The sequence below is a fragment of the Solanum tuberosum genome, unplaced genomic scaffold (assembly GCF_000226075.1).
Source record: "Solanum tuberosum cultivar DM 1-3 516 R44 unplaced genomic scaffold, SolTub_3.0 scf00290, whole genome shotgun sequence".
Lineage (NCBI taxonomy): Eukaryota > Viridiplantae > Streptophyta > Magnoliopsida > Solanales > Solanaceae > Solanum > Solanum tuberosum.
The window spans coordinates 508,779-532,959 of NW_006239226.1; the positions used below are offsets into that span (position 1 = coordinate 508,779).

Sequence of the window (24,181 nt, forward strand, 5' to 3'; positions counted from 1 at the left end):
GAAGGGGGGGGGGGGGGAGGTTACGCCTAAAATTACATGGAAGGCAGTTGTCCTGTAAGACCTACAATCCTATAAAATCCATGCAGATTTACAAAAGATAGGGCACAGCAGATGGAAAAGATCTATATAGGCAATACCAATTAATTGGGAACATGTCCTAGTCATGTTAGTACGTTTACTTTAGGTCTATGGATTTCATTAATCTCATTAATCTTTTCTACCCTATTAGTGATATATTTTTAGTTTTATTTTGTATAATGTTGTCTTGGATTAATTTAGATGGAGAAACATGGTCAATAAGGATTCTTACATCCAAACTCAACTTGTTTGGACTAAAGATGTCATTGTTATTATTTCCTTTCAATGATGAAATCCTTGCTTTACATTCTTGTTTCAGCTTAATGATTAGCTGCCTGGATCTATAACAAATTTTCTGTTCTTCCTCTGGAGTTTCTGTATGCTATAATCCTCTTAAAATAATATCAGATGTTGTAATGCTTGATGTATTATTCTTTTGTGAAATTCTGCAGAAATGCATTTGGTCCATCCTCAGGCACAGTATGTTTCTCTGGGTTACTGATCGCTGTGGTTCGTATTGTTCGTTCCATGGTTGATAATGCAAAACAAGAAGATTCTGGAATTGTGAACCTTATTTTGCGATTTTGTGCCAATACCTTGCTGTCAGCGGTTGAGTTTGTGAATAAATTCACCATAAACTTTGCCGCTATAACTGGTGAAGCATACTGCACTTCTGCTAAGATGACATATGAACTTCTAAAGCGCAATCTTCTCTCTCCAGTGTTTGTGGAGACTGTCTCCACTCGCTTACTGGCTGGAATAATCTTTGTTCTCTCAACAATATATGCAATATTGGTGAGTCGTTCTGGATGTTGATCAATTATCTTTTTTCAGAACTTCCTATCAGGTTCCTTGAATTTGAGAATCTATTGCGCTCAATTATTCTTAAATCTATAGCAAGTGCATGAGTTCATTCTTAAAGATTTGGAGTGACGTAGCTCTAGATGATCATTAAGAATATCAAGATTTGGTCTCAATGATACTAGGACTCTCCTTCCATATCAGTGAATGGGAGTTATCAATTTTATAAAGCTCTGACATAGTTGAACTGCCCACAAAAATCTCAAGAAGTGAAGAGACATATCTTTTATGCTTTTTTCCTTCTTTTCAGAATATACTTTTTCAGTTATATTTATTTCTTAAGCTATATGGTTAAATACATCCTTTGTCTGCCTTTATAAAAAATACCTTCAATTATTTGCTTCCAGGTTTTTGTTGTGGTAAGAGCTGCTAGTGATCTTGATGTCGAATCATACCTTATTGCTGTTCTGGCATGGCTGCTGCTGATGGTGGTTCTTGGTTTCTTCGTCTTTGTTTTGGATAACGTCATAGACACAGTATATGTTTGTTATGCGATTGATAGAGACAGAGGAGAGGTATGTAAACAGGAGGTTCATGATGTTTATGTGCACCTTCCTATCAGTAGGAGTCATAGTTCTGCCTCTTACGGTGCCAGAAGTCCCCTTCTTGTATAACGACTTCAATGTGTTGTTCTGTCTGTAATTCTTTTTCTCCTTTTCGGTTTCGGTTTCCCTTTGTAATTGTCGGATTGGCCTGTTAGGCAGGTTGTGCAGTGAGGTAAATTTATTCTGTATAACAGTGTTTTTCCAATAAAAATGAAAATATTTGCTAACTGTGCCATGATCTCTATAGTTAGGGAATAAGTAGTCTTGAGAGTTGACATTACTGAATCAGTTATATCTATTTAGTTTTTATTTCCCAAAAGAACTTCCTATGGTTTCTATTCTTATTCTTCGATTCTTCTATTATCTGTTGTTTTTAACCTTTTGCTTAGGTTATTTTATTAAGAATTTTTATTGCTACTGTTCTTTTTCCCATCATTTTCAGCATTTACTTCTTCACTACTGTATTCCTTTTCATATTATTTTTTATATGTGGTCACTTGGGCCGAGGGTCCTTCAGAAACAACCTCTCCACTTTCACGAGGTAGGGTAAGGCTGCGTACAGAGACCCAACTTGTAGGACTACAGTGGGTATGTTGTTGTTGAACCTTCTATGGTTTTTCTCTTGTAAATGATTATAGAGGACAGCTTGTGTCTGCTTAATTACATATGCTAGAAACAATTAGAACTTCTGCTGGACCATAACAACGCTACATTTGGTCCATGGGGTAAGACACTTTGCAAATTTGAGATCCTCTGTATGATCTGTGAATTATGATGCTGATAGTTTTGTTTCAGCATCCTATGTTGGAAAATCTTTGGGTACAAATTTTGGCAGATAGTTGTTGTATGATCCCAAAGGATAAAGAAATAGGAAGTCAAGTTTGCAGGGTAATCGCTGTCGCAGCCAGATTGTCAAAACTACAAAGAAGAAAAAACTATAAGGGTGACAATGCAGATTGGGTATATCATGCAATCACACATGTGGTAAGTCTTAGCTATTGTCATGCAATCATACATGTGGTCTCAATTATGCTATACAGTGTCTTGCTGTATCATCGTTTGATTGTTCGATATGTTTTCATGTTTGTACTCATTTATTGTGTCTACAAGGGACCATGTTAGGAAATAAGTTTTGTCCAAAAAATCTCTGAGGAGCAACTAATACATGATTGGAAACTCAATGGAAAATGGGCCTGTTTTTCTGCTTTCAACTCTTAAATACCAAGCTCTTACTATGATGCAGAGTTCGAACTTTGTGACATGGCATCAAACTTGTTCTTCTATCCTTCTCTGCTTAAATACTAGGCTTTTAGTTCGAGGTAGATTCAAACCCGTGGCGTGAGCCCAACTTGAAGGTCATCTTTTATAATCTGTGAATTTTGATGCTGACAGTTGTTTCAGCATTCTATGTTGGAAAATATATTTGGATACAAATTTTGTTGGCTAGTTGTTGTATGATCGCAAAGGATAATAGAAAGTCAAGTTTGCAGAGCAATTGCCATCACAGCCAAAACTACCAAGAAGAAAAAACCAGAGGTCTACTGCAGATTGTTTATATCATGCAATCATATTTGTGGTGATAATTTTTTTGCAAATCACCAAAAATTCAGACACCATACAATTAATGGCCTCTATCTACAACAGTAAGGGAAAATTATGCTCTACCACTTGAGTATATCCATTAGGAAGATCCACAATGGTTTATTTTTCATCTATAGCCACAATCCTCTTTGTCACATTACAATCAAGAAATCAGGATAGGAAGTTCCATTGAACAACCATTTTCTCCTAACATGTTCTAAACTACAGTTAGCTTGTAAGTGTATATTCTCCTACATACAACATAGTCAGAGGTAGATTCACAATTAGGTTCTGGATTCTAGGACAACGACGACAAGTATATATTTAGTGAATTTCTTAACACATACTCCCTCCGTTTCAAAAAGAGTGGTCTGGTTTGACTTGACACGGAGTTTAAGAAATTAAAGAAGACTTTTGAATCTTGTGGTCCTAAATTAAAGTTATGTCAAATGTACAAAATTGCCCTTAATCTTGTGGTCTTAAACATGCCACGTGAAAAGCAAAAAGTAAAATGTTACCAAAAAAGGAAAGAGGTAATTTTTTTTTAAACCGACTAAAAAGGAAAGAAGGTCATTCTTTGTGAAACGGAGGGAGTACATAATTTGAGCTAAAGTTACTGGGTTGTGCTGAATTCATATATTAAAGCCCACTTCCATCCCCCTGGCCATAGTTACCATGAGAATACAATAGAAAATGAAAGTACCTAGAAATTTGGTGGAACAAAAACTCTTAGTAGGGAGCATTTCCTTCTCTAGTAGGTATTATGTTGAAAATTTTGATTAATTGGATCAGTGAATTTTGAATACCGAATGGATAAAACAATGGGAAAAAGGAGGTATTGGGATAGAGAAGTATAGTCAAAGCACATGGTACAATTGTGGGCTGATAGGATTTTAGGTGCACAAAGAAAGAACATAGGGCCAAGTTGATAATATGACATGTCTCCTCATCTACATCCAAATCTTTACTTACTCTGATGGGCTCTCTTAGATTTTAGTGTTTGTAATTCTCTAATATTTCTCTGATTCTTCCATATCTTGTTGTAACTCATGGAATTGCCATTCCATACAGTGTTCTGCAGCATTATTTGATGACTTGAATATTAAAATAATGAGGTTATTTACTACATTCTTAGACAATCTTGTGGGTAAACTCAACCTTTGGGATTTACATCTTCGAAATCAGGAACTCATTTCTATATGAATCATTCTTATTGAAAAATGCATAAATACCCGCTTTTTGGGATCACCGTTTAAGTCATACTCGCAGTGCGTAAAAATATGTAAGTTTGGCTTGCCTAGTGCGGGTTACCTCTCCTATGTGGTTTGCGAGTTATTGCATAGGAGCGGGAATTTTACCCTGTGCGCACCCAAAGGGTAGCGGCTGTGGGTTTCCCTTGTCATAAAAAAAAATAAAAAAAAAGTATGTAAGTTTGCCTACTTCGGAACTTCTTCATATATGTTGTGTCTGCCGAAGTTAATCATTTTTATCTGAAGTTCAAGCACATACGCCAGAACTTTAACCATTTGTGGTTGAATTCAATCATTTTTGTATTTAGTTTATGCACATATAGCTAAAGTCTAGCCACTTTTGCCAGAAGTTCAAGCAGATATGTTTGAACTTCAGTCATATATAACTTCAAATGTTTGTTTGAAGTCATTCTAAAGTGGGTAAAAGTCATTGTTTTCAACAAAATAAGTACATATTAAATAACGATATCCAAAATAAAGTACCAATGAAATTTTTACAAGGTAAATATAATTCATTCTTTATTTTTCTTCTTCTTTTGAGATCTTCAAAGAAATGATTTCTTTTATTTACATGTAGAGATGGATAAGAGGGTGAGACCAATCCTTTTTTCAACTTTGCTTTCACGCCAAGACTTTTTAGAAATGCAGAGAAAAAAAGAGAAACGAGATGTGCTTGTGCTATCCTAAAAATGGACCACATATTTTTATTTTTATTCTTGGCAGTTAAAATAAAGGGTATTTCTGAGATTAAATAAACTTTATAGCCATGCCAAAAACGTTCTTTTTATTCCCGGTTTATTCTACTTCAAAAAACCTGAAATGATATGAGTCTACTTGTAAGCGATAGAATAGTCAAAGTACGGATAATATAGTTTGAATATCATCGCTAGAAAAGAAAAAGATTATCCCATCAATTATTACGTCTCAACCTAAACTAATTAGGGTCGGCTCTATTAATGTTTTCATATGTGTTTTGCTTTTACTTCTTCAAAAATTCAGTAATGTGCACTCAAGGATGTGACTTGTTGTCAATAACATTGAAAAAAATAAGGTTCAAATTCAGTAATGTGTACCCAAGGATATGTTTGGTGGTCAAAAATAGTTAAGACCAAGGTTTAATTCAAATAACGATAGAAGACTATAGGTAGTTTATTACATTTAATTTGTCTAATAATTACGATATAATTGAATTGTATACGTGGTTTAAAAACACGTATATTGAATGGATCATATAACAAAATTATTGTGAATCAATTCGTAAGGAATAAACAATAAACAAGGAGTAATTGAACAATAAGAATTAAGACTAAAAGTAGAATTATCCTGAGCTTTGATGTGTTTGACTGACAACGTCATTCAAAAATATGATTTTGAATATTTAAACTGTTAAAGCTTAATAACTTTGAGTATTAGAACTTGTGATGTAATGCTTGTGAATGAATAAAATTCAGATGCCCTTCAACCAGAAGGTAAGACATTATTGATAGCTAGTTATAGAAAACATGATTCCCAAATCATTCTCGCATAAAATTATTTGATCTGTCATTTTTGTCATGTGTCATTTTTTGCCAATCTATTAAGCCTGAATTTTACCCTATACATATAAAATTTGGAAGACAAAATTACCCAATACTTATATTCTAGTAGAGGTACTCAACAAATTAATTGAGATAAGATACACAAAAAAATAAAATAATTGAGACATTACCATTATTGGGGGGAAAATTCGACTGATGTGGCATTCAGTGTCCAACTTTTTTTATGATAATGATGCTAACCACAAGCATTATTATAATTTTCCTTAATATGTCCTCAACCCACTAATTATTCTTATTAATAGTTTAAAAGGACCTACATGCACTTAACATTCTTTGAGAAATAACCCATTTTCCAATAGGGCAACAGCTTCCAAGACAAAGCAGAAATCCCAATGGAGGGTAATTTGGTCATTAAATCACAAAATTCCATAGATCTAATATAAGATAAACTTGTAATATTACCCATAATCTAATGGCATTTGATTAACCAAATCCTATTTAAAAAACCCCTCTACTCAACCTTTTTTCCCCAATTCTATTTTCCACCTTTCTTCACTTACAAGAATATCTAACATCAAATTTTCTCTCTAATTTACTTGCATCCTTCACCATGGCTATGGCTTTTAAGATGGTATACATTTTGTCAATAAACAAATAAATATATATATATCTTCTCATTTTTACTTCAATTTGAATACTACTATATGCATTTATTAATAATTGTAACATAGTCATTAGGGTAGTCGATTTTTCAACTTGTTTGAGACTGAGATGATGATTATTTAATTGACAGGCGACGACGGGGATGTGGGTGACTGATGAATGCAAGAATTCCTACATGGATATGAAATGGAAGAAAAATCATAGGTATATAGTTTACAAAATTGATGAGAAATCAAGATTGGTGACAGTAGACAAAGTTGGTGGACCTGCTGAAAATTATGAAGATTTGGCTGCAGCTCTTCCTAAAGATGATTGTCGATATGCTGTGTTTGATTTTGATTTTGTTACTGTTGATAATTGCAGAAAGAGCAAGATCTTCTTCATTGCCTGGTTTGTATATATTCTCTACTACTTTCTTTTTAATCTAATGGACGAGTTGAGTCAAATTTGAACGAACTAGTTAGTATAACACAATTCATCTAAGTCATAATTCAATCTGCTCAACTTGACACAACTTCATCGATCAAGTTACACTATTTTGACCCAAAAGTTCTATTTAACTCGACTTATTTAAACTTAGATGGATGGGATAAATTACTGAAAACAAATGAATTTTGTCACCTTTTTTCTTCACTCATTCGAAGTTTTTCGAACTATGAATAAATCGTCTTTATGTTTAAATTCTAAATTCGATCATACTTAAATTTGTTAGAATTTTTGTAAAACAGGTCACCAGCAGAATCAAGAATTAGAGCAAAAATATTGTATGCAACATCAAAAGCAGGTCTGAGAAGAGTGCTAGATGGAATTAGCTATGAACTTCAAGCAACTGATCCAACTGAGATGGGAATGGATGTGATCAAGGACAGAGCAAAATGATTTATTTTATTTTATTTTTAATTAGCAAACAAATTAAAGTACTGTGTTTTTTGTTTGCCATCTTTTTCTAAACTTTGTTTTTAATATAATAATAATGACTCCACTTAGAGGGCAAAGATGCTTTCTTTCTTTCCTTCTTAGTGGTACTATTGTGACCTTTTTTTTGTAAGATCTACTAAAGTATGGTTGATCCAACCTTCTAATTTGTGATAAGTATCATGTCATTTTCTACTAATTTATTAACTACAAAGTGTTTCTACTAATTATGAGTTTTCTATAACTTTTATCTAGTGTTCATACATGGAGTTTAAAGATATCTTCAATTACTTTAGATACTTTTAAGGGTAAAGCAATCAAAGACTATTTTAAAGTGTTTAATTTTACCTTTTCCCTTTTTTTGTAAAGGTCTGCGTACATCATGCTATTTTCAAACTTTATGAATTACACCTCGTGTATTGTTGTTGTTGTTGTAGAATTGTTTAGTTATTTGATTAGATTGATGACTTGGACACTTTATATATATATGTAACAAATCTATTAATCCAGAATTACATCGCATTTGATCCTTTTGTTTACTTTCATATAACTTTTTAGTATTTGGTTTGATTAGCTTCAGAGTTCAACGTCAAGATCTTTAATTAAGTTCAATGGCATCTTATCCATTGTATTGCATCGGATGGTTAAAAATTGGACACTTTTAGCAACTTTTATTTTTGTAAAAGAAAAAGCAACTTTCTTTACCAATCTGTTAGAGCAGTATAGAATAAAGTGGGAATAGATGTTTACCAAACGGATCCAATGAGGAGACAACCACATCTTCCTTTCATTCATCTTTGCCTGGCATCTATTAGCCTGGCGGCAACTGTGTTTTTTTGGAAATAACATTTGTCTTTACTTGCTAAATATTTTTGGAAGTCTCTTACGTATATTATTATTTTAAAGTTTAACTAATTTAAATTTATATTGAAATTTTTTACTTCAAAGAATAAAATGTTTTTATTGGAAGTGACTTCATAGCTTAAACTCAAATTCGACAAGGTTAGTTAAGACATGATCCACAACTTGAACTTTATTCAGGTCAAACATGTGTGTGTAGCGTAGTTAGGTCAAATATGCTCAATTCAAGATTAATTCTCAAGTAGCTTTTTAATTATTACAGTCAGATCATAATTTTATAGCCTTGTCTACCTTATTTTAATTTGTTTAATGAGAAGTTTGAGCTACTTATTTTATTACCTCTAGTATAGATTCTCAAATTAAATAAGAGAGTCAACTTATTCATTACAACCACGTACTCTTTGCATCAAAATTTTGGACAGGTAGTAGTTATCTCGTGAAATTAATTGAGGTGTATAAAGTAAGTCAAACATTACAATTAAAAAATCGAGAGTGGAAAATAGAAATATCAAAAAAAGAAACAACAATAATCGAGTTATGCACAAACTAATCTAAACACCACAATTTGAAATAAAAAAATGAGGGAGGTGGAGTGTTGCACTTTTAAAAAGTAAAAAACAATGTGGATCCAGGCCCTGACTAGTGATCTGAGTATCCTCAGTTGACCTTGGTTAAATAATGTTAAAGAAAGGGAATTATTTTGTGTTCAACAAACTTATGATTATACGTAACGAAAAATACCTCTTTTAATGTTTCATCTTTTTGTAAAAAAAAATTCAAACTATTGCACTCAAAATTTGGTAATGAAATGTTTTGGCCTTGAGATATATACTTTGTCTGTAAAATCTTACTAACGATGATTAATGTATATAAATGTGTTTCTTTTGGTTTACCTTGATCTAATTTGCTAAGTTTTCGTTTTATCGTATGCTTTATTAATTTACTAGAGGTCTAGAAGCATATAACCTACTAGTTTCTCAATAATTAGGTAGCTATTATTGGGTCCATGCATTTATTTATGAAAAGGAATATCTTTATTTAATACAAGAAGTGTAATTATTGTAAGTAGCATCAACATCTGCGTATAATTGTACTATATATCATCATATATTGTATAAATTAGAAAATGATTGTTTATAAACTGACTGCTGAACTAACTCCATCAATTAAAAATGGGTACACTTCAAACATCATGTGCCCTAGTGCAACCATCTACATAGATAATGATGCCAAACACCAAATGTCAAAATGAGTAATTATAATTTGAAAAAATGAAAAAATGGCAGATTAATAAGATAAAATGATTAATTTGATTCATAATCCCACAAATTTTGCTAGCAGGTGATAATTAGCTACCTTTGAAGGGTAATTTTTCTCCACTAGTTAACTAATATTGAGTAGGAAAAGTGTAAATTCATAATTGTGCATTGAGGTTCAAATTATTGTTGCTGCTTGAACACGTATAGTTTAATAAGATAATTTTGATTTAGTGCATAGGGTGTGGTATGGACGTCAACCATTAACTCTTATTTCTCGTATTTAAATCTTTAGCAAAGGTAAAAATACTAGGTGATCTATTCTCATATATTCAAACAACTAATACTTATATATGTTGGTGGAAAATAGGAGATATCTGTATAATTAGTCAAGGTGCACACAAGCTGATCCAAACACTAATAATACAAAATAGTAATTTGAGGTTGAAATAATAGTTTCACTCACAAAACTTCATCTTTTTCCAAGTGGAATCAATAAGCACTTTTCACAATTTCAACTCCAAACAGATACATTTTTCAACATCAATCATATAATGTCTAAAATTTGGCTATGGCCTATGGGCATCGCAAAGCAAAATATGGTCTTTCATAGAAGTAATAGAAGTTCTTACTTTCACAAATATACATATACAATTCGCCTATCTACGAATCATAATTAACAAAATATAGCTATGAAGCGTAATTAAGCTATTTTTGAGTGTCTATATGCGAAAGTTCTCCGTCTAAAAATTCAGTAATATATCTGAAATACATAAATTTAAGAGATTTAGTAATTTGGAAAAGAACAGAAAAATAATATAATTAACTGTTAACAATGAAATTTATGTAAATTATATTTGGAAAAATTACTTAAATACACAACACTTCTTTACCTATTCTGAATATTTCCCTACTATTTTACTAAAATACAAAAATCCTTTATTTCCCCCCAATTCAACTTAACCGGATACTTTATTAGTTTAAGTATCTGCCCGTTATTAATTAAAGTATCCGCGCTGCTATATTATGCATCCGCCCGTTAATTTAAGCATCCGCCCGTTATTAATTAAAGTATCCGCGCTGCTATATTATGCATCCGCCCGTTAATTTAAGCATCCGCCCGTTATTAATTAAAGTATCCGCGCTGCTATATTATGCATCCGCCCGTTAATTTAAGTATCCGCCCGTTATTAATTAAAGTATCCGCGCTGCTATATTATGCATCCGCCCGTTAATTTAAGCATCCGCCCGTTATTAATTAAAGTATCCGCGCTGCTATATTATGCATCCGCCCGTTAATTTAAGCATCCGCCCGTTATTAATTAAAGTATCCGCGCTGCTATATTATGTATCCGAAAAACACTAAAAAAGAGATTTTTGGTTAATTAATGAAAGAGTAGGGAAAGGAAGTAATTTCTTTCTTATACTATGTCATTTGCCTAATTTTTACTTCTTTCTATAACTACAAACGGACCAGCCCATATAGTCCTTCCCATGTCTCTGTCGTTTAGACTTTGGGCCTCATAACAAGTTTTGGGCTACTCCTGTAAAGCCCATTACGTTACCTAACAAATTGGGCCTACATTGCACAGCCTCAAAGCTTTGCCCTGGCCGACTTGAACGATGAATATAATGTTCTTTAATGGAAAAATGGTATAAAATAGCAAACTATTAATTAAAATTAAATGTTACAATCACAGTTTCATTTAATTCTAATCCGTAGCAAACACTTTGTCATTCACCTCTCTCCCCAGATTTCTTGCACGCCACTCTCGTGATCTCGCTCGCCAGTCTCTCTCTCGCCTCTCTCACTTTATACAAACACAAATGTATAAATTATGTTTGTTTTAGTAAAAAACGAGAGAAAACTGTATATATACATATCTTTTTATTCGCCTCTCTCCCCAGATATCTCGTTCGCCACTCTCTCTCTCGCCTCTCTCACTTAATACAAACAAAAAATGTATAAATTATGTTTGTGTTTGTAAAAAACGAGAGAAAATTATACGTATACATATCTTTTCGTTTGCCTCTCTCCTCAAATATTTCGCTTGCCACTTTCCTGATCTCGCTTGCCACTCTCTCTCTCGCCTCTCTCGCTCTATACAAACACAAATGTATAAATTGTGTTTGTGTTTGTATAAAGCAAGAGAAAACTATATATACAAATACAAATACATATCTTTCATCCTATACACTTATAATTATACATTACAAATCTTCCCCTGTCCAGTTCTCTTTTGTCTTTCTCTCTTTCTCGCTTTATAGAAACACAAATTATACAAAAAATAAAAATTCTTATTTATATACATATTCCAAATATATACTTATACAATTGATTCTTTTATATAAGTATACCGAAATATACATATTAATAGCCATAGCAAACATAAAATTTGATATGGAGCACAATTATGCAAACTATAGCTATAACATACAAATATGATTTTTATGTTTGCTAAACCTAAAATTTACTCTTCTTTAATTAGCCAATTTGAGTATAAGTAAAATTGAGAAAAGAACACTTCGTACCTATTTTAGGAAACTATTTACAAGTGGTTACTCCTTATTTTCATACTCCATTTTTAACTATTAATTCATATTTATTGCTTGATATCATCAAAATATATATAATATGATGGTATCAAAGTTCGATAAATATACTACCCAATCACACCTAATGATAATATCAAAGTATATAAATACTTCCTTTGTCCCTAATTATTTGTCATTTTTTCCTTTTATAGTTGTCTCTAATTACTTGTCCATTTTGACAAATCAAGAAAGAACAATTTATTTTTTACCTATTATACCCTCAGGCCTCAATTAAATGACTAATTACTTTGAAAAATGCAAAACTTTCCATCCACTTCATAATTAATAGGGGTAAAATGGTAAACTTACTATGTCATTAATTGATTTCTTAATAGATGTGTCAATTCAAAAGTGGACAAGTAATTAAGAACAGAGAATATAGATTTCATCAAAAGTAATACTCCAATTAGGTGAAGGTTTTGTTAGAAAGGGTTGAATGATAACATGTCCGCCACGAAATAAAAGGCCGACAGCGAATATCTACCGTCGCTACTGGCCAGTCAATTATGAGTACATGTTATCGCTGATATTTGTAGATTTAAATCTTTTTTCTTCTTACTTTTTTCTGATGCTTTATTCTTTTCATTTTATTCTGTCTCCATTTTCATATTTTGCTTTTCTTTTTTTGGTAATTATGTTCTTCTTTTCTTATTCACTGAGCTTTATAAAGAAAAAAATATGAAATTTATTGAAACTTGAGAGTTAAGTCTCTTATCTATGAAGCAAAAGTTGGACAATACTGACAGTAAAGAAAAAACAAAGTTTAAGAAAGTACACAAAGGAAACACTAGATAAAGTTAATAGTACTTCCCTCGTTTCAAAATAAGTAAATTTATTGAGATAGTCTTAAAACATAAATTGAACAATCATTTTTTTATTTTTATCCTTTTAGTTATTTTGAAACTATTTTTTAAAATATAAATAATTTAAATTAAAATAATAAATATAATGAATCAAATGAAAGTGAAAGAAATCAAATTTCACACCTTTTTTCTTTTCCGACGGACCAATTAACTCTCTTGAAATTATCACGTAAAAAATAGCAAAGGACAAAAATGAAAAAAAATTCCTACAACTAACTTTGAACAATTAACTTGTTTTTTGAACTAAAAAAAGTATAATGCAAAAATAAAATTATATAATAAATGACATTACGGTATGGTAGGAACTAGGAAGTCATTAAACTTTTTAATGCTTTAAATAATACATAAATTCTAAATATAAGTGTTTCTCAACACCGTACCACCAATGAAACAATATTAAATATACTATTATAGGTAAAGATTAACTTTGTTGTAGCATTATAATCTAACTTCTAAATGGGGTTAACTCAGTGAGTCATTACATACAATATTATCTTTATTTTCTCATTTTATGGTAAATAAAAATCTAACAAATAAATTGAAATCGAAAAAAAGTAGTACGTACTAATAAATAAAGTTTAGAAAAGGATGAGTTGGTGTAGAACTTTAGCAATTAAAGGAAGAGAGACCTCGTGAATCGCGGTGAAATTCACAAGGTTGTCATTTTATTGTATTGTTAGTTGATTCATCATATATTTATGAATTGGGCCCTCAGTTTATTGTGCATGCTTTTATGCTTCAAATAGGCTAACACGTGCCATCCTCTATGTATTCTATACCTAACTTATGTTTCTATTTAATCACGCAACTATCAACGCAAATATTGTTGGACCGTATAAAGATTAAATATAACTTTTATTATGTAGCTATACCTCTAAAATTTGAAATTTCATAATATGAATTAATTTTTAGATATGATGGAGAGGTATAGAGATAGATTGAAGAAATATTGGAGAGTGATAACTGGATATTATATGATGTATTTTTAGCCTACTCAATAGGGGTGGCAATGGCGTGGTACGGGGTGGGTTGAGCTTAACCCGTAAAAAAATTTAATCCGCCTCGTTCAGGATAATATTTTTTTTCATTTTCAACCCGCCTTGCATAGACCCGCTCCGCATGAATCTTCACATATTTTTTTAATATTTTTTTTCTAGTTAAGTTTGATACCAAAAATAAATTCATTTTTTTATTAAGTTGTATTTATTTAATAGGATAGCGACTTAAAGTTTTATTTTTTAGAGGTCAATTGGAAAACATGTAAGAATTTGAATTATTTTTTATTGAACCATTTTCATTTACTATCTTGAATATTTTAGTAGCTTTAAACAAATTATCATAATAAACAATGTTTTATCACTCTTATAACATGTAAAAAATTAAAATTAAATTTAAACCCACATAAAATCACATATACCCGCACTCCAATCCGCCCCGCCCCACATAAATTTTAAAAAAATTCACTTCAACCCGCCCCGTATCCTACCGGCGCCTCACTATCTTAAACCCCCCAAATAGCCTTAAGCCCGCTCCACTCCACATCCGCCCCGCCTCATTGCCTTCCCTGCTACTCAAAACATAATCATAGAGAGAAAGATTTGAAGATAGTAAATTAAGATAGAAGATTAATAGCTAGGCAGATGTTGTTTCGCTTTCCTTACATATTAGGCTCATAGTCTGGCACCCACACTTGTTTTTCATTTAGTCATAGTAGTATTAACAATTTTTACGTAGTTTCTTATCTTACGATTTATGTTGCTATCATTACTGTTTTGTGTTATTGTTATAGTATGACTTTGTTGTTGTTAATGTTTTCTGTGTATGCTAGTTATGTGATGCTTTTTTTAGTACATGTTTCATATCTTCTTCTTTTTGTATATTTTTTTATTTGTATTTATGTTGGGTTCTTTTCGAAATAATATCTCTTTTTTAGTTTCTCTGTAAAATAAGAAAACAATTTATATACACCCTATCAGGGGCGTAGCTACATTGTCTTTAGGGTATCCAATTGGACACTCTTCGTTGGAAAATTATATATAAGTAAAATAATATACAAAGTGATTAGATAATGTATTCTAGACACCCTTCACACAACAAGGTGTTGTAGTCTAGTGATTTTAAGGTGCATGCGCCAAGCTTTTAAGCGTTTGTGAGTTCAAATCTCGCTATTAACTTTTTGTCAAAAACTTTCATGTATATTACGTAGTTCAATTTTAAATTTTCTAGTGCACTCGTTCATCCAAAAAATTGTACTCATGTACAACTCTTGGATACCCTTCCTGTAATTTCTGGCAGTGCACCCTATGTTCTCTAAATCTCATAATGTGAAATATTTTGTTCATATTATAATGGTTATAATTCATGTAACGCTAAGTCTTTCATTTTCGTCACGACCGAACAAGTGGAGGCCAATTTTGATAATCGTCCAAATTTAGAATTTGAGGATCACAATCCATGTTACTCCTATTTTTAATTTATATATAATATTAGATGTGGTGCTGGTGCTACGTCGACAATTTTAATTTCATAATAATTCCGACATGGTACACTATTTACCATTTTTTATAGTAAAACTTATTTGTGGATGCCAATTGTTGTCCTGTTGTAGCATTATTGCAATCATATTAATTTTAGAACAATATTGGTCCACCTTCACTTCTTATCTACAAACGGAAAAAGATAAAGAGAAATCATCACTTCTCCTGTTTCCTCCTTTGGCTAATCAAATCATATTTTCCTTCATCAAACATTTTAAGTAAACCAAATTCAATTAAGAGTATAGTAAAAGATACAATTTTATACATCGCAATTATTAAGTATGTTTTATTGACTATATTTTCAAAATTAATTAAAATGTTATACCAAATCATCATGCCTTAGCATGATGTGTTGACTAGACTTCTAAGCTGATCAAATTTAAACCTCATTAATAGAAATGAGCTTCTATATTTTATTTATTTATGTTTGAACTAAAAATCAACTATTTATTATACTTAAAGTTGCGTAATATTTGATACCTTTAGTCCACTTTTTCCGCATAAATTGGGGTCAGAGACATGAGCTAATCTCGTCAACAAGTCCCCAACTTTCTTAGCGACAAAATCATATCTAAAATTCCTTAAACATTTATTTAAAAAGTAAAATAAAATAAAACAACTACCCTAACCTTAATATTTTATTCAGATACCATCAATGAATATGAAAACAAAAATAGGATTGTTTCTTTCTTAATTAAAGATTTTGGGGGCTAGTTAGATATGGATAAAAAAAAAATTTGGATAGGGACCGCTTTCCTGTGAACAAGGCTCTATGTGACGTGAATTTGAAATAGTTAGGCCCTATTATAATTACTAAACATTATAGGAAAACAAAAAAAAAAAGGAAATATTTTATTGAGATTAAAAAATTATGAATAACGGTATTATAAGGACAATAATCCCTTCTATAACACACCAACTTTAATTGTCAGTAATCTACACTTCACACTTTACTCTCTCTTTTCAAACCCTACTCACTCTGTTTTCCTCTCATGGCTTCGCTTCTTCTTCTAACACTCTTCCTCTGTTTCACCTTCACTGCAATACCCTTTTTCTCGCCGGTTTCAGCTGAACCGGAAGCTAAAACTTACATATTCCGAGTCGACAGCTTCTCTAAACCGGCGGTTTTCCCCACCCATTACCACTGGTACAGCTCTGAGTTCACTGAACCGGTGAACATCCTCCATGTTTATGACAATGTTTTTCATGGATTTTCAGCTTCGTTGAGTCCTTCTCAAGCTGCTTCAGTACTTCAACATCCTTCAATTCTTGCGACTTTTGAGGATCGTCGGAGGCAACTTCATACTACAAGGTCACCGCAGTTTCTCGGCTTAAGAAACCAGAAGGGATTATGGTCGGAGTCGGATTATGGTTCTGATGTTATTGTTGGGGTTCTTGATACTGGTATTTGGCCGGAGCGTCGGAGTTTTTCCGATCTGAATCTGGGTCCTGTTCCTACACGTTGGAAAGGGGTTTGCGAAACGGGAGCTAAGTTTACTTCTCGGAATTGCAATCGGAAGATTATCGGTGCTCGATTTTTCTCTAAAGGTCATGAAGCTGCCCCTGGATTTGGTCCAATTGGTGGTGGAATCAATGATACCGTTGAGTTCCGATCACCCAGAGACGCTGATGGTCATGGCACCCATACGGCTTCTACAGCTGCTGGGAGGCATGCTTTTCGAGCTAGCATGTCTGGTTATGCATCGGGTATTGCTAAAGGTGTTGCCCCAAAAGCTCGATTAGCTGTTTATAAAGTTTGCTGGAAGAATTCTGGTTGCTTTGATTCCGATATCCTTGCGGCGTTTGATGCTGCTGTTTCCGATGGGGTCGATGTCATTTCCATCTCAATTGGAGGTGGTGATGGAATCTCTTCACCTTACTATCTCGATCCAATTGCTATCGGAGCTTATGGTGCTGTTGCTAGGGGTGTATTTGTGTCTTCATCAGCTGGAAATGATGGACCTAATGGAATGTCAGTCACTAACTTGGCACCGTGGCTGACTACTGTTGGAGCTGGCACAATTGATAGGAATTTCCCCGCAGAGGTAATTCTCGGTGACGGAAGGAAGCTTTCCGGTGTATCATTATACGCCGGAAAGCCACTTAATGGGAAAATGTATTCCATAGTGTACCCTGGGAAATCAGGTGTGCTCTCTGCTTCACTCTGTATGGAAAATTCACTTGATCCTCATCTAGTTAGAGGTAAGATAGTGATCTGTGATCGTGGTAGCAATCCTCGCGTTGCTAAAGGATTAGTTGTCAGTAAAGCTGGTGGTGTTGGAATGATCCTCACAAATGGAGTATCAAATGGTGAAGGTCTTGTTGGTGATGCTCATATGATACCAACTTGTGCTGTTGGTGCTAATGAAGGTGATGCAATTAAAGCATATATATCAAAGAATCCAACTGCAGCTGCAACAATCAATTTCCATGGAACTATAATTGGAGTGAAACCGGCTCCAGTTGTCGCATCATTTTCCGGTAGAGGACCCAATGGTCTCAATCCAGAAATCCTAAAACCGGACATTATAGCACCTGGGGTTAACATTTTAGCTGCATGGACTGATGCTGTTGGTCCAACTGGCTTAGATTTGGATCATCGAAAAGCAGAGTTCAATATACTTTCAGGCACTTCAATGGCTTGTCCTCATGTAAGTGGTGCAGCAGCATTGCTCAAATCTGCTCACCCTGATTGGAGTCCAGCAGCAATACGATCTGCAATGATGACCACAGCTAACCTCGTCGACAACAGGCTGCTACCAATGACCGATGAAGCCACCGGAAAACCAGCTACACCGTACGATTATGGTGCAGGACACTTAAATCTTGATCTTGCATTAGACCCCGGGCTTGTATACGATCTAGCAAACCAAGACTACGTAAGCTTCTTATGCGCAATCGAATACGGCCCCAAGACAATTCAAGTGATCACTAAATCACCGGTGAATTGTCCGATGAGGAAACCATTGCCGGAGAATTTAAACTATCCATCAATAGCTGCACTGTTTTCAACCGCAACAAAAGGGGTATCAAGCAAGACATTCTTCAGAACAGTGACGAACGTAGGCGACGCAAATGCAGTGTACAGAGTGAAAATTGAAGCACCGAAAGGGGTGACCGTGAGTGTAAAGCCGGCGAAATTGGGATTCTCGGAGAAGATAAGGAAATTGAGTTACTATGTAACAATCACAGTGGACAGTAAGAATCTGGTGTTGAATGATTCGGGTGCAGTTTTCGGGTCACTTTCTTGGGTTGATGGAAAGCATGTGGTTCGGAGCCCCATAGTGGTAACCCAAATGAGTCCATTGTAAATAGTAAACTAATCTTGATCCTGTTTGTTTAATCAAGATTTATGGGTGATAATTATGGACAGATGTGCTGATCACAGTCGCAGAGCACATTAAACAAGTAGATTCTACACTTTTTTAGAGTGGTTTTAAGTTTTTAACCTTAGTTTATTTTGGCTTTAGGGGTTAGAAAAAGCCTAGAACCCAGGGCTAAAATATGGGGTTTTGTTTTTAATTTTTTAAATTAAGTTTTTCTATTTCTTCTCTTGTTTGTTTTCTTCTCTGTTAAGTGATCAATAGTGGTTTCTTTTGACTTTAAATTTTGCGTTCCAATTGGCAAAATATATGATCAATTTAAGCTTTAATGAAAGATCAAGTTCTTTATTATGACATTGTGGTCAACCTACCTTTTAAAAATACTAGTATATTTTTTTAGAGGTAATGGTAAATGGTATAAGTAATCAATCAATCGAGCTATTATGACTTTCCTGCTAAATACACTCAATGAGGTCAAGTGGTGAAAAAAAATCCATTCACTCAACGAACTAAAACCTAAAAGACGAGCAATTGTGCAAATGTTCATGTAAAAATAAAAGGTAGTAGTTGGGTGAATTTTTTTTCTTATAGATAAATTTAAAGCCAAAAAATTAAAGAATTGGTTGAAATAATGTCTCACTTGTGCAATAAATTAAAGTGGGACAAAAAAAGTGGACTAAGAATAGGAAAAATGAAACATGTGGACCTCCCTTAATTACTTTAATGATAGACATTTTAGCCCCAGCTCAATTATTTGTTTCCCTGTATCTTGAAATAATATAATGGATATATATAGGTGAAGAACAAATCTTGCACCTTTAAAAAGATACACTAGATAACAAACTTTAGCAGTACGTCAAAGTGAAATTTTTACGATGATTAAATCTTACACTATTTATATATTACGCCCAATAATGTTGTAGTAACATTTTTTTTTCTCAAATAAATGTTGTAGTAACATTTATTTGAGAGTAACACTTTGAGATTTACTGCTATTATAGAGGAAAATTATGCATCTGACAATTCACTTTTTTGAACTATGGTACTTCTTTCATCCACTTTTAATTGTCATATTACGTTTTTTGAAAGTCAATTTGACTAACTTTCAAAGTTAAATTAGATTTTAATAATTCGATATTTTAATCAAAAAAATTAGATATTCAAAAACTATACGAAAAATACTATAAATTGCAATTTTTTTGCATATCAATCATCGTAAAATGTTAGTCAAAGTTTTTATAGTTTGACTCTAAAAATTGAAATTATGACAATAGAAAATGGACGGAGGGAGTAGTTGAGAACAGATTTGGAAAACAATCTTTTTAGGTAAGAATAAATTTGTGTATACTCTACCTTTATCAGTTCGTTTACACTTGGTTTGCTGTTGTTGACTGTGTTTTTGGGTAATGCTAATTCAAGAAAGAGTTGGTTAATTAATTAATTAGATAAATGATGATTCATGAACTTGTACCCAAAAAATTATATGATTTAAGCTGTCGACTCGACTTTAATTATGATGCAAAGTTTACTTAATTCTATGGTTAACTCTCAACTCGTATTTAACACTTGTCTTTCTTCCTCAGTAACATGATTCAAAGTAGATTGATTAGTTCATCTAATTTTTGTTGTAATTAATTGCTCATATTTCTTAAGTTTTTAAACAATAAAATTTACAGCTTAAAATCTACAAACACAGTAATTATCAGAAAGGAGAAATGGTCAAACTTGGTTCTCTGCTATGGAAAAAATAAATAATCTACTTAACCCTTTGTTATATAATACCCCATATTAATTGAAGTGATTCAAACATAACCCTCCTTTATTAAGGATGTACAAAATAGACTTCCAAAATATGACATTGACATTTTAGTAAAGTGAACACTACATGATACATCATATCATTTGCCCTCCACCGTCGCTATCAACATAATATACTACATATAAATCGGATGAATTGCGGTGAATTTTAAATTTCAAACCTTAATCTTTAGGTCAAATGCCTTTTCACACACCAGTAATAGCTAGACCCCTTAAGAAAAAACATATCAAAACATATCGAGAAAATGATATTGCACTACATACCTAAACCATAAAAAGGAAATCAAGAAACAATTTATAATATTTGATGCTAAAATATCACACACTCTCCTACTTCTCATGCTCTATTTCAATAATTAACTATAGACACTTCAAAACAACCCAAAAAAAATAAACAAATAATTTTACATTGAAGTGAATTAGCCAAGAAGGTGCAATTACTTTATAGTGGGTAGAGTTTAATTAACTAATGAAGTTGACAAAGAAGTGTTCCCTAGCTGGATTACCAACATTTTAGGGCAATAGGAAACTATTGAATTAAATAATACTTATTGCATTTCTTCTTGTAATAAGATTGATCTTTTTTCCTTATTTTGTAATGTAGGATGAAATTTTATAGGACAACTGTAATTTCACAATTGTGAAGTTTTTCTTGGAGTAATTTTATATGATACTTGGTAAAATTGAATGGCTTTTTGATAATATAAAATAGTTCAATGGCTAGTGTATATATATAACAACATTTGTGCAAGAAAACATAGTTGAGTGATTATTCATTAAATTAAGCTTCTCTAATTTAAGCTTTTCAGGAGTTTATTCAAAAATACAACTTTTCAAGAGTAATATTATAGAGTTTAATACAAATTACAGTTTCGTTCAGAAAATTACAATAATACAATTTATTTCAATTTTTTACTTTTTCATTAATTTAAGTAAAATATTATCTCTATGTGAATTGTAATATTTGAACATTGGAGTTCTATATAACTTAAAATTTAGAAGTCAGTAATCGTTTTATAATTTTACACATTTGTTACTTTTATTCATAAAATTTGTTATAATTATTTTTAGTTAATATGGAGCGCGCAGCACGGCGAGTAATAAGAGAAATAGTAGTAAATTAAACAACTACCAATTCATCATTCCTATAATAACCACAGTTTAGGCGTGTAAAATGGGCATGAGTTTTTTTTTTTTGAAAAAAAAATAAATTCTTTAGTTACTTAAAAGTAAAAAGATAAAGTGAATAAACAAGGAGGAATTCCTTTCAATTGAAGCTAAATGGTGCCACATTCATTAATAGGAAGGATTTTATTTGGCTCATACTTCATCTTCTCTGGTTGGAAAATGTATGCAATTATGAATTCCTTTTCTACGCACACATGTACGTAGTTTTAATTTGAAGACTTGAATGATCGATATCCTTTCCTCATGCATTTCTTTCGTGTTATTATATATAGGTTAAGAGGATCGTTTAAAGATCCCAGATATAAGGAGGACTTTACTTCCAAATTTGCTGGTCTTTTGAATATTTCTGAAGGATTTGGGGCAACAGATTCAACAAAATCAAATATTGTAAGTTCATCAATTCAACTCATTTTCTATGTCTATGTAACGTTACATATATACATGAATTCTTCATTTTTCTTACATTCAAACAAATATCAATTCAACATATTTTTTTTATTTAATGTCAGGTTTCTTTCTTCGTAACGTCTTTTGCTGGTGAACAAGTAGTGGGTGGATTTCTAATCCTATTTGATAACCTAAGCTTAGGGGTTATTTATTTGGTAAGCTAAGGCTAGCTTTTCAATCTCCTTTATATCTATCATTTGGTTTTATTATAAGTAAATCAATTAAGACTGCAGGGAGTGTACTTGCTAACATCCACTCCGATTTTATTTGATTTCTATCACTATAAAGTTGGAGAACCAGAATTCTTGCTTCTTGTCCAAGGTTTCCTACAGGTTAATCAATTTTCTTTTATTTTTACATAAGTTGCTAATCAACAATGGAGTTTACTGGATTTTCTGTCTGTTTGCAGAATATGGCATTCTTTGGTGTGTTACTAATTTTTGTGGAAATGAATACTACAAATGGAAGGAAGATGTTAGAATGGACGTTGGACCCAACTCAATTCCAAAATAATACTATACCAGTAAAGTCCACGATACAACATCGTCAACCACAAAATAATATACCAACGAAGTCGATGACACAATATGGTCGTGAAACTAATTCATCCCCTCAAACATTTGAACATTTGCACCTTGCATATATAGATGTCAAGTAATGCCTTCTCAAGAGATAAATTTGTCTCAACAGATTCATGAATCCTCCTCCTTCCTAGCAATGCAACTGAATGATCCCCACAAGCTGGAATAATGCTACAAAAAGTTATACAGTGATCAGCTCAACTGCCTTATTAATTCTTAAATTTTGATGTTTATTGTGAAACAATATATATAGGGTGTTTATGAATCAACTTTAAATCAGGGGTATATCAAACTATTTCTCATAGCTTCACTTAATCATAGTATATTAATAGCACTGCCTTAAATGTTCACTTCCAATTATAAATAAATGTTTGTGATTATATATAAATATCTAAATCTCCAAAAAGATTATAAAATTATTAGTCGACAATAGTAGAAATTACATATATATTATGAACCATTTTTTCACGCCAACATGAGTAAACATGGAAATCACTACAAATGAATAGCTAGGTATTTATTTGTCGGTTTAAATTAATTTGGTTTGAATTTTTTTCTTGTTCAATATCAAACTAAATTGTTAGCTTTTCTAATAAATATTTAGCTTCATCAAGTAACCAATACTAAAAAAATAAAGTTACGCCATTATAAATTAAAGCAGATTAAAAAGAAAAGTTCAGAGGGCAAATATGGTTATTCTAAAAAAGAAAAACAGAAAGTAGCTAGACTTGGCGCTTAGTCGATTTGAAAGGCCGGAAAGATGCGAGAAGACTAGAGGGATTGTTTCTCCCTTCTCTTCTACATACACATGAGTATATTGCTTCTTATTTATAGGAAATTGTGCAGGTAAAATTGATATTATGATAACAAGAGCAAGTGTCGCGGTGTAAATAATTTGATTTGTGATAATATGAGTTTATGTTGTGATGATAAGTATTGATGTCGATATGTCATGACATAAATATGTCGTGATATTTGGATCTAAAATTAGGCTTTGGTAGTGCCAAATTCAGACATGCAAAGTTGAAGTTTGTAAACTTTCAGCCCCAAAAGTCCAAAGTTGAGATTACCTAGCTCAACAACTGTCTGAATTCCACATATAACAACACCCCACAGGAACTAGAAGCAGCTATCTAATGTCATTTCTACATTTTGTATGTTGACCTCACAAAAGATATCCCAAACACTTTTTATATATATACATATGTAATGTCGATTTCCAATTATTTACTTATATATACTAGAAAAATCTGATTCAGATAAAGTTGAAAATGTATTTGA

The 24,181-nt window shown here is 32.3% G+C and overlaps 3 protein-coding genes across 3 annotated transcripts in view; all 3 read left to right on the plus strand.

The window, feature by feature from the left end:
* LOC102592847 (CTL-like protein DDB_G0288717) overlaps positions 1-1,803 on the plus strand; it is a 4,778-nt gene extending 2,975 nt beyond the window's left edge. The window contains exons 2-3 of the mRNA XM_006359616.2: positions 531-873; positions 1,287-1,803. Of these exons, the coding sequence (XP_006359678.1) occupies positions 531-873; positions 1,287-1,553 (610 nt within the window). The 3' untranslated portion in view covers positions 1,554-1,803. The remainder of the gene's footprint in view (positions 1-530; positions 874-1,286) is intronic.
* Positions 1,804-6,336: 4,533 nt separating this feature from the next.
* Positions 6,337-7,658, plus strand: LOC102593190 (actin-depolymerizing factor 5). Its single transcript, XM_006359617.2, has 3 exons — positions 6,337-6,484; positions 6,647-6,906; positions 7,245-7,658. The coding sequence occupies exons 1-3, from the start codon at positions 6,464-6,466 to the stop codon at positions 7,393-7,395; spliced, it is 432 nt and encodes a 143-aa protein (XP_006359679.1). The 5' UTR covers positions 6,337-6,463; the 3' UTR covers positions 7,396-7,658.
* An 8,783-nt stretch (positions 7,659-16,441) lies between these two features.
* On the plus strand, positions 16,442-19,214 carry LOC102593529 (subtilisin-like protease SBT1.6). Its single transcript, XM_006359618.2, has one exon. The coding sequence runs from the start codon at positions 16,536-16,538 to the stop codon at positions 18,852-18,854; it is 2,319 nt and encodes a 772-aa protein (XP_006359680.1). The 5' UTR covers positions 16,442-16,535; the 3' UTR covers positions 18,855-19,214.
* The last annotated feature ends 4,967 nt before the right edge of the window (positions 19,215-24,181 follow it).